Source organism: Uloborus diversus, chromosome 8 (genome assembly GCF_026930045.1).
Source record: "Uloborus diversus isolate 005 chromosome 8, Udiv.v.3.1, whole genome shotgun sequence".
Taxonomy (NCBI): Eukaryota; Metazoa; Arthropoda; class Arachnida; order Araneae; family Uloboridae; genus Uloborus; species Uloborus diversus.
Window position 1 is genome coordinate 40582271 of NC_072738.1, and position 11586 is coordinate 40593856.

The 11586-nt window shown below is 34.2% G+C and overlaps 1 protein-coding gene across 1 annotated transcript in view; it reads left to right on the forward strand.

The window, feature by feature from the left end:
• The window catches only part of LOC129228205 (POU domain, class 3, transcription factor 4-like), a 70791-nt gene extending 59492 nt beyond the window's left edge, over window positions 1–11299 (forward strand). The window contains exon 2 of the mRNA XM_054862872.1: window positions 8624–11299. Coding sequence (XP_054718847.1) covers window positions 8624–9095 — 472 coding nt within the window. The 3' untranslated portion in view covers window positions 9096–11299. The remainder of the gene's footprint in view (window positions 1–8623) is intronic.
• The last annotated feature ends 287 nt before the right edge of the window (window positions 11300–11586 follow it).

Below are 11586 nucleotides of genomic sequence, written 5' to 3' on the forward strand. Positions count from 1 at the left end.
CGACGCTGCGATGTACCTCACGTTCTTTCCGCTGCCTGAAGACCAGCCACTGGGCAAACCGTGGAGTAGATACATGATTCGAAAGACAGACTCATAAATCATTGGAAGAACTGGAATCCCCCCTCTCCTTACCTTCGTCGTGCCTTTGGGAAAATTTTATGTTTCTCCTACGTCAGAAATCTTCAAAGCGATCCGATCAGCAGATTCTGGATCAAAAGCTTTTAATTTCCGCGTGCGCTTTTATCTGTGTTACAAGGAGTGATGCCCCTTTCCGCCTTCTTCCATCTTCTTTTCTTGGACTTGGATGTCTTCAGCTGGCTTCTTCTTCTGGTGTTTTAGATGTCGCACGAAGCATCTGCTGTAGAATATAAGTTCAGTCTGGAAAAGGGGAAAGGAAAAAAGGAATGTCAAAGTCAAAGGGTTGGCGAAACTGAGGGCACTAATGGAAGACTGTTTTAGTTTTATTCTTTCAGAATTACTCTTCCAGATAGTGAAGTTCAGTGGCAAAAAGGTTATATTATGGTTGAAGTTATCTAGCCGTACGTAAATCGAGATTTTTTTGCTGCTCTTTTTTTCTACGAAATTTTTTTGCAAAGTTGCAAGTCATTCCGTTGTAGTTGAAACTTGTAATTTTGTTCCCCTATTCAACTCATAAAACAGTAAGACAGTGTTTCTCAACCTGTTTTCCTTGAAAAATTTTTCGTGTGGTCCGCGAACAGCCAGTGAAAATTAATCTGTATCATTTTTATAGTTGTAGTCAATTTTTTTAAAGAAATTTTTTTGGATTCATCTCATTTTATTTAATCTAATTTATGTGAAAGTATTATTTCTATGGTACGTAGTCCGCTTAGGATTTTGGAAGGGAACCAAGTGGACCGCAGTGGGGAAAAGGTTGAGAACCACTGCAATAAAGCAATGCATTATATACTACTATAATATTTTCGTAATAATTTTATAATACAGAATATTTTACATTATCATTATACGTAATGGTATACTTATGAGACGTAATAAATATTATATCTTTAGCACTAAATATATTTTACTACATAGTAAATAGAAGGAATGAAAACAATAATTTAAAGGTTTATGCCTTCTCATAATGTCAGATGCTATTAAAAGAATGTGTGAATTATTTTACTCAAATAATTTATTTAAAAAAATGTAAGTTTTTAAAGAGTTAAATACACTAGATGCAAAATTCGATACATTGTTGAAAATTTTTTTATTTGTTGATTTTAAAAAAATATACTGAAATAACGCATTATTATATTGTACATAAAGTTCTAAATTTCTAGCATTACAATACCATCTAAATTTAAGTTGACTGATTGTGAATTTTCATTTTCAGTTGTTGAAATGTTGCATGTGAAATGTGATGACGCGAGGCAAAATTTATCAGTGTATGTTTTTGTTGGATTTTTTTTTAAATCCATTATTTTGATTCTTTCTTGACTCAATCTTTTTAATGATACATATTTTGTAAATAAGTGTAAAATATGAAGAAAAAGAAAACTGATTTCTGCACTCAAAAATTTTTATTTTTCCTACCAATCATCATTCGTTCGCTCAAAAGTTACAAAACTAATACAAAAAGTTACATCAGCATGGGTATTTATTAAAACTTCTACAGAAAAAAGCACAATAATTATTTACACATAATGTTATAAGTATGCACATAATTCATATCGACTCCCGTGATTTGAATATACCAATCGTTTATTTCATTTCTGTAAGCTCATAACGTATTCGTAGTTGAAAAGCAGCGTAATTAAATTCGTCTATAACTAATGACATCTTGGAGAATTATTTCAATATTGAGCCATTATTTATAAAAGTGAAAGGTTTATAACTATTAAATTTTAATAGTTTGCGCATAGATAAAAGTCTTAAAAGAAGAGTATGAAGTTATACGGCAGATAATGTGACTGGTTTAATCAGGATTAAACATGAAACATTTGAATTCATCAAACAATTTTTTGCTTAAATTGCTGTTTTTGTAATTGCATTATATAGAAGATCATTTTTTAATTTCACTTGTAAACCATTTAACTCATCTTCAATGCAAAGCGTTAGACTGAAACTAAGTGCTCAAAATTACAGTAAATAAACAAATCAAATAATTAAAAATTTAAATAGTATGAAATTGGTTAAATTGACGGCATTAATCCGGTAGTCTCACGGACTATCGTGCTGTATTTTTGAGGGGATCATGATCGGTTTTAAGAGGCCTCGGACGAGAGGACCACCAATAGTTTTGACAGTGTGTGTAACGTATAAGATTAGTGAATAGATAATTAAAATTTTACAATTTTGCTAACGATCAGCAGCGGATTGGGTTATATTAACTTCCTAACCCTTTTATTGCCCTTTAATTGTTTTCGTCAAGATAGGTATGATTTCTAAAGTAGTTAGCCTTTTTTTGTGTGTGTTTCTTTTAAATACAAGTTGTGTTATTCTTAAACATAATTTTTCGCTAACAGAAAGATGTTATTATTCTTGTAAGTAGAAGAATATTTATAATCTTTGAATATCTCGATGACTTCAAAGATATTTATATTTCATATGACTCTGAAGTATAAATTCAATATTTGTGCAATTAATGCATTTTATTGGTTTTAGAAGTACTTCTTGATTTTTTTTACTAAAAAAATTATTTTTGAACTTTGAAACTTTTCCATGTAACACCGATATATCTCTCTCTTTTTCAAATAAATTTTTCTTTATTTTAGAAATTAAAGTCTAGACCTTCTATCAGATCAATGTAATTCTTTTGCTATTAGATGAAACGTATTCTTTTTAGTACTTATTACTAAATAGTTTGTGAAATGCAAATTGATATTTTTCTTGCTTATTAAACTTTCCACAACTTAAGCATAAGTTGGGAAACTTTTCGTGCATTTGATGATTCCAAATTTGTTTAGATTTTCAAGTGCTTAAAAAATACCTAAGTGTTTATTCCATTTATACATATATAGCATAAATACTATATTCTTTTTTATTAACCGTCGCTCTTTTAAATTAATTAAAAACCCACCAAAAATTTTCCTTCTTTATTTTGAAATCGAATTTTTAAGTTCTCGAATCGATAATAAGTTTATCGAATTTGGTAAGTTAAATTTGATAATCACGAGAACACTCGATAGTTATGTGTTTTCTTTGATTTTTTTACTCTAAGTGTTACTATATAAATTTTGAGCCTCATTTGTAAATCTTAGTTAATTCATCTTGTTTTTAGTTTTTTTTAAGAATCATTAATCAATTAATTTATCATATAATATCATTTTTCTTTCGTAGAAAAAGGTGTCTTTCTATTTAGTGGTTTGGGTGAAAGTAGACCAAGTCCATACTTTTGAATAAGCGAAGGTACTGCAAAAACTTCTGCAAAAGCATCAAGACTAACTTTTGACTTCAAGAGCAGGAATTTAATTTAGACATACATTTTATTTTTATAAATGTACTTTTAACAAAAGTTACTTTTAGCTTTTTAAAAGTAACTTTAAATAGCTTACGCCACTGTTCCTCTACATTTAGGATGTTTTTTTTTTTGAGCAATCACGATTGCTTATTGTTCTCACTTGACTGTTTTTGGCGTTCCTTTGATTTTTCCCACCGCCATCCTCCGCACCATCACGGTCGACGGGCTCCTCACGATGCTGCACCTCTAGCGAAAGCCGTCTTCAGGTTGCATCCACGTCCTACACACACGCGCATACATACACAACTACACACACACACGCACACACAAACACATACACACAAACACCTACACACACAAACACATACACACACGCATACATACAGACACCCACACATACACACACAAAAACATACACACACATACACATAACTACCCACACATTCATACCTGCACACAGACACAAACACATATGCCTACACACACATACACATACCCCCCCCAGACACAAACACACATGCCTACACACATACACATAAGCCGTACACACACACACACACACACAAACCCCCCACACACGCCTACATACACACTCGTGATTGCGAAAAACATAATTTGAATTCAAGATGTCAAAATTCAATTTTTTTTTTTTTTTTTTTTTTGAGATATTTAAATACTGTGGCTGCCGCTTATATGAATCGCGTTTATTCTAAACAGTTTTGATTCCATAAAGCGGCTAATTCGATAAAGCTGGATCTTGTTCTGTTTTTGACGATTTGATTTATTAATGCTGCTGATTCAATTAACCACTGATTCAGTTAACCGGTGTCCACTTTACATGCAAGAACTACTATTGATTGAAAAAAAAAAAAAAAAAAATCTGCCTCCTGATCTAATCAGCGGAATGGAAACTGACTCTTACACCTTTCACTTTCTTACCTGATCCGCAATTCAAGTTACTGGACAAATTTTGTGCATTCCTAGTATCCAATATCTGTCAGTTTTTTTTAGCAGTTGTTAAACTTAATAGAGGAACTAAAGAGGAACCAACATCCATATTTCAGTCTACTTGAAAAATCTTTGACTCACATCACTATCATTCTAACCTGTCCATATACACTGAAAAATTTTAACTCCCTGAACACTTTGACGAATTTAAGATTCTTTGTTGAAACAAGCTTATTGTTTATTCATTTAAGTACAAAGTTTTATAACCACTTACAAATTCTTATCTAAAAAACATTGCAGGTTATTTACTTTTTTCTTGATTTTAAAAGTTTTAGAAAGCATCCAAATTGAAAGAGTTCATTGATGGTAATATGATCTCTTGCTTTTCTATAGGTGTATGATTATTACATTTCTCAAAATTTCTTGTCGTTACAAAAAGAAAAGAAAAAAAAGAAGAGTAAAACCATTTTTATCTTCCGAAACGAAGCAATTAGACGAACAATAAAATCTGAATAACGAGAGATAGTTACTTTTACTAAACTATAAAATAGGAAAAACAATGTAAAAAATTCATTTATTTTTCTTCGGGGGAATTTAAACGATTGAAAAAAAATGAGGAAGTGCGTTAAAAATATTTTTTACCCCTCTCATTTACATCCAAAACAGCTGTTCTTTGTTTAACGCTCATTTAATCTATTTTGAATTAACAGCGTCATAAAAAGGAGGTATATTATGTTTTAAAAAATCCACTTATCTTTTGTATTTAAATAAAGCATGTGATTGCTTTCCTTTGTTCTGTGTGTAATGCCGCAATTTTATCAGCTACATAATTTTTTTTCTAAGTTAAGTATTTTGTAAAAGAAGCATTTAAATTGTTGGAACATGCTTTTTGTAAGATGGTTTTCTATACCTTTATGTAAACTAGTATGAAGGACATCTTCGTCATTGAAAAATATCATTATATTTAGTTTGATGAATAGTTTTTATTTCCTGTTATTAATTTCACGTGCGGAACATTGCTTGACTAGTGATCATAGAAAGTTATGACACAAATAATTTTTTTTCTAATTTAGTTGTAGATGCTGAAATTATTTTCTTTTCTACCCTTTTAGTTGTGTATAGGTATAGAGATTTCTCGGTTACTTCTTTCTTGGTTGCAGAAAAAAAAAAAACTTTGTTGGTTATTTTTCTGTTAATTCGTTTCAAATACAGAGATTACTTGACTAGTTTTTTCCCTCAGCTGGTGACAGAGATTAATTGACTAGATAAGTTGTGCGCAACTTACGACCCGGGGCCCATAGAGGGCTAACGAGCTAATCCATCTTGACCGTTTTTATGTTCAATGTTTCGAGTTAAAAAATATATAATGGAGCCTTCTAAAATACGTTTTTCAAACTAATTTCTATACTCGCAAAAAATACATATTTCGTTGCCAATAAAATCTTTAAAAAGGACATCGATTATAACCATTGATGCTCACTTCATAATAACACTAATTATTTCACATCATAAATTCACCATTCATTTCTCTTTAATCTGACAAATGTGATCTGTTGAAAAACAGTTTTCGAAGACGGAAGGGAATAAAAGAAATAGCTTTGAAGTCATTGAAAATAAGTTATAACTTTTACCACTTTTACCTGATAGATAGAACAGTTTAAGAGTATGAAATTAATCAACTTTGATTTTTTTTTCGTGGGATGAAAATAGAATAAATTACGCTTTAGTGGCAAAAAAAAAAAAAAAAACACTGTAAATGCGTTCTTAAAATAACGCATTCATGTTGTAGTTGAAACAAAGAAGTGAGATATATCAAGTACTCAATAAATTACTCCGGTAGAAGTTGTCCTTGATATCAATCTTTAAGGAAACGTTTCGCAATGTAATACAGTCATTTGCTGCCCAGTAGTGGAAACGTGTGATCTGAGCAAATCAAAAATATTATATCAGCCGCTTTAAGTACAATAAAACCTGTAAAGTTAATGACTTGTCCAAGGTTTTTGGTCTTTTTCAGTACAGAATTAGTGTTATATGAAAATAGCTTTGCAAGTTGACCACCTGTCTGAGTGTTTCTCTAAAGTACTGCACCGCAAGTGGTCAGCTTACATATTAAAAGTAGTGATTGGAAATAAAATTAAATGAATTCACTTCAAATTGCCACGTAAGGCATTTCTCTCAATGTTACCATAGATTTATATCGCCGGCTGTCTGTCTTCTGCACATAACTTAAAGTGGAATTAATCTTTAGTTTATTTTAACTCATTTAGTCCCCACCAAATGCAGCGAGAAAAGAAGAAACAACAAGTTAATCTTTAGGCGCGTGTGGGGGCGGACGCTTAACCAGACTGATTCTAATTTAGAGGAGAAATAGAGAAAACCTTTTCTCTGATGTGAAACAAACGAGAAAGCTGCTAGTGATTTGTGCTTAGTTTTTTTTTCTTAAATATCACGCATGCATTTTTTTTTCAAGAAATCTTTTGTATTTATACTGCGTCTCCTATTCAAACGGTTATAAAATGAAGCTGTACTGAAGACTTCTAAGCGGAAATCAGCACTACATTAACACAGGACGATATGATTTTCTTATATATATTCAAACTAAATTTAAAGTAATGAATTTTGTTCATTGGTAGTCGTTATAAAGATCAAAGCTTATTTTCAAAGTCGAATTTCAACTTTACTTTGGTCAGTTGTAATCGAATGGCGTCAGCGGCATAGCGATAATACTTTTTGGTACTTTGAATAAGAAACTATTGTTCTGGTGGTTATTACTGAGTATCACAAATCGAAATAAAAATGTTTTGTGCTTTTGTAGTAATACGATTCTGTGTCTTCGAAAGAGCAAATTGTGTACAGTGAGCAAAATGTATAACGTTCAATTACAAATAAATATAATTAAACTGTCTTATTTTGCTGCTTATGTTAAAGATTGGTGTTTTGGTCTGTTAAATTTAAAACATCTTCATTAAAAAGAACTTTAATAAAGCACTGAGTGTCAAACATATTGCAAACACATCTTTCAAGGTGGTAAGAAACCACCTTCTGATTGCAGAAACACTGGTGATCTTTCAAACGCTAGGCAGTAACTACAATGAAACCTATTGATGCTTCAGTATGGCAGCTGTTTAGCTGCTATAACTCAAGTTTACAATGTAAAGGGTTTTATTCTAACCCCGAAACTCGTGTATGATGCTTTTATTGCTATTTTGTTCTTAAAGGGTGATTTTTTACTTAACTCCGTCATACACAATGACGTCTCAGAAACATTAGGTATTATAACAGCAAATCAAATACATGAAGTATTGGAATATACTTGTCTACAATTACACTTGAAATGATTTCCGTCTGAGAGACATTAAAATCTACAATGGTACAGGAAACAAATAACTTCTAACAGAAATCAATTTATGTCGACTATTTAATGGTTAAACTGATGCATATACATGATCCAGTGTACAAGTTATTCTGGATAATATTTTAACTGTTGGAAATCTAGGCTTACCAAAGCGAAATTTTGGGACAATATCAAAACTCGCCAAATTGTTGAAAGCTTAGCTGTCGGACAAAATTTATTATCCGGCTTAATGGATCAGACTTTTTTCAGGTGCTACGTAAGAATAAACAACTACACAAACACGCACTCTGATCTGAAACTACGGATGCGTCGGCCTATTTACATACTGGCTACAGGTTAAACATTCTTAAGTTAGCGAAACTACAAGTAATTTTATTATACTCTGTTCAGCTAAAAGAAAGAACGGAAGTTAACAAATGGGTTGCCAGAAAGCGAGCTAAAAGAAAGAACGGAAGTTAACAAATGGGTTGCCAGAAAGCGTGCCACTTTTGGGGATTTTCTCGGCAATAAAAAAACGTAGACCAATATTCGCCGTTTGCTTGGCGCTGATTTGTTATTTTGCCATGGCAAACACGTAGCTAACGCCTCCAAATGGTGTATTTTTGTATTTACATCTAGTCTATCTTTTCAATGTACGGAGTATAGTATTATGCCGTAAGTTACCGCATTTAAGCTAGGACTATATCAGAAAGAACTACATGCAATATAAAGACAGCGTTAATGAGATGACATCTGCTTCCAGCTCCGTTATTGTCTATTTCAGTCTGAGGGCGAAACTACAGTCCTTGGCTGGCATAACCGGGCTGTCGATATATTGCATAAAGTATAGTATATTAAAAAGTGAACTCTCTTGTGCTGTTTATGGACTGATCTTAATGAATTTTTTTTTCTGTCTTCCACAGATTTGAGGCGCTACAACTGAGCTTCAAGAACATGTGCAAGCTAAAGCCACTTCTTGCGAAGTGGCTGGAGGAGGCCGACTCGACGACGGGATCGCCCACTTCGATCGACAAGATCGCCGCCCAGGGCAGGAAGCGGAAGAAGCGCACCAGCATCGAAGTCTCGGTGAAGGGGGCGCTCGAGAACCACTTCCACAAGCAGCCCAAGCCCTCGGCCCAGGAGATAGCGGGGCTGGCCGACAGCCTGCAGCTCGAGAAGGAGGTGGTGCGCGTGTGGTTCTGCAACCGGAGGCAAAAAGAGAAGCGAATGACTCCACCAGTCAACATCGGGCCGGGAACGCCAGGGGGCGCAGACATGATGCTCGCCCACAGCCCGCCCCTGCACTCGCACAGCCCGCCGATGCTCTCGCCGCACGCAGCCCCGCAGAACCACGGCCCACACAGCATGCACGGGCAGTCGCTGGCGGCCCACTGACAAATAGCCCCATGCTTCGTTCTGCCGGGGCACCACCACCCGCTTTACGACTGATAGGAGAGAAGCCGACTCTACAGGCCTCCATACGCTCTACAGCCATGCTGCCCGGAAAGATTCCTCGCCGTTCCACGACGCTCAGGATGGTGATTCTTCAATCGAAGTCACCGAGGCCTCGAATTTGCCACAAACTAGTCTCTGCAGAGCTCTCAGGTTCCATTCGACGCCTGGAACTGCAGAAGTTGATTTCTTTTGAAAATATGAAGACTTGAGAAGATCAGATTCTGAGATAAGTTCCGATGCTGAAGCATTCATTGTTGATGGTGATCTTCTTCTCATTCCACAAAAGTTCTCGGGAAGTCATCGAGGCCTTGAATTTACAACAAACTAGTCTATGCAGGGCTCTCAGGTTCTATTCGATGCCCGGAACTGCAGAAGTTGATTTCTTTGGAAAATATGAAGACTTGACGAGACTAGATTCTTAGATAAGCTCCGATGCTGAAGCATTCATTGTTGATGTGGATCTTCTGCTCATTACACAAGTGTCATCGAGGCCTTGAATTTGCACCAAACTAGTCTCTGCAGTGCTCTCAGAATCAAATTCCACTCTATTTCTGAAAACTGCAGAAGTGTATTTCTTTGGAACAATATCGAAACTCGGCAAGACCTCCGAGATAACCTCCGATACTGAAGCATTCGTTATACGAGTTTGATGACGCAAAACCTTTTGGTTTTGCTACAACCATCCAGACCTGGAGAACCTGAGCCCGAAACTAGTCAGGGTGCTCAGACTCTAATTTCATAGGATACCTGCAGTGTCTTTCAGATCCTTTTATATCAGTTGCTTGCAATTTCCTCACAAGTTGATTCCGACCTCATAATGAAACTGAGGATGTTGAGACATAAACTCCACAAGCTTCGAAGCTAAAGAGTCTTTTGATTCTAACAGCTACTATTACTTCAAACAATGTTCAGGCATTCTATCTGCAACACACTAGTCTCTGTAGACAACTGGACCTCAATGCACAATTTCTGCAGAAACTTAAAACTTAAGTAAAAATGCCAGTACCCACCACATCATTATCTTGACTTAAAGAATATTTTCAAGTTCTTTACGAGACAAAGATCTTGATTCCTAGTTTGTGAAAACTATGTCTTTTACAGAGCTTTTCACCAAAGCTCTGCAGGACTTTCAAGACGATCGTTCTTCACTATTCTGGAATTCAAGAACAGTGATAATTCGACATTTTCTTCTGATGAGAAGATTGTAGAACACTCAGGCCTCAACTTCACCTCTCCGGTATGAACTAAGCAGCATCTTATACATAACAGAGTATATATATATTGTACATATGAACAAAAGTGACTATGACCATCAATGAAGAACTAGTTTGATGTATTGATGTACCATAGGAAAGAATTGTATAAAGAAAATTTTTGTGGTAAATCTCCGACACGTATAAATAATATATATATATATAAATATACATAGTGCCAATATTGTCCTTTTTCACCTCAGACGTTTTTTAAAAAATAACTCACCGTACGCCAACACCAAGTCATTTGTACATTTGAACTCCAGCTCAACTTTTGTCAGTAAGATTTTGTGCAAAAATCTTGAGTTGGCCAGATTGTGTGTGCTCCGAGTTTTTCATCTGTCCTTATGTCAAAGCTCATTGTGCCACGCGTCATGCGTGTTTTTGCTGGTCACAGAATTTCACAACCACATTAAATGGTAAGTTTGATTTCTTGTGTTATGTTTCTTTACTTGATTGCAATCAATGACACACATTGGCATTAGAAAACAAGAACAGATATCTGATCTTCATAATCGTTTACATTTTTAGCACAAATTCTCAAAATGTAGACTTATAGACTGTTTAAAGAACGTAATGAATAACTAAAATTTGTCTCAATTTTAAAGCATAAGGGTATATTGCCGTTTTTAGCTCCTGGGAGAAATTATTTATTTAGTTGGAAAGCACTTTTGATCACTTTTTTAAAAATAGACATCATTAGAGCAAACGAAATCTACTTGAATCTTCTAAAATCTTAATGTTCTTGAAAATTCGATAAAATCAGAAAAACTTTCGAAATTTCAAGAAAGTGAAAAAAGAAAAAAAGAGAAAGAAATTATTTTCGTCTCAGTCATTTTATTTTATGATGCTTTAATTTTCTTACATTTATCATCATAATAAAGATAAACAATCTTCAACCAAAATATCAGAGCTCTAAAAATGCATAATCAAAAAAAAAAAAAAAAAACCGACAGAAAGGGGGGGGGGAGGTAAAATAAGAAAAAATGAGTTCCTTACTTTTGAGTCAAGCATAGGGTATGATATTTCAAAGAACTCCATGCTGAAATAATGTTTCTTTTTATTCATCTAAAATGGTAGGATGGAACATGATTTGGGTGAAATCATAATATTAAAATAACGTTGCTGCAAAATGTTTTATGCATATGTTAACATCGCAGTCAAAAGTGATGCCACGC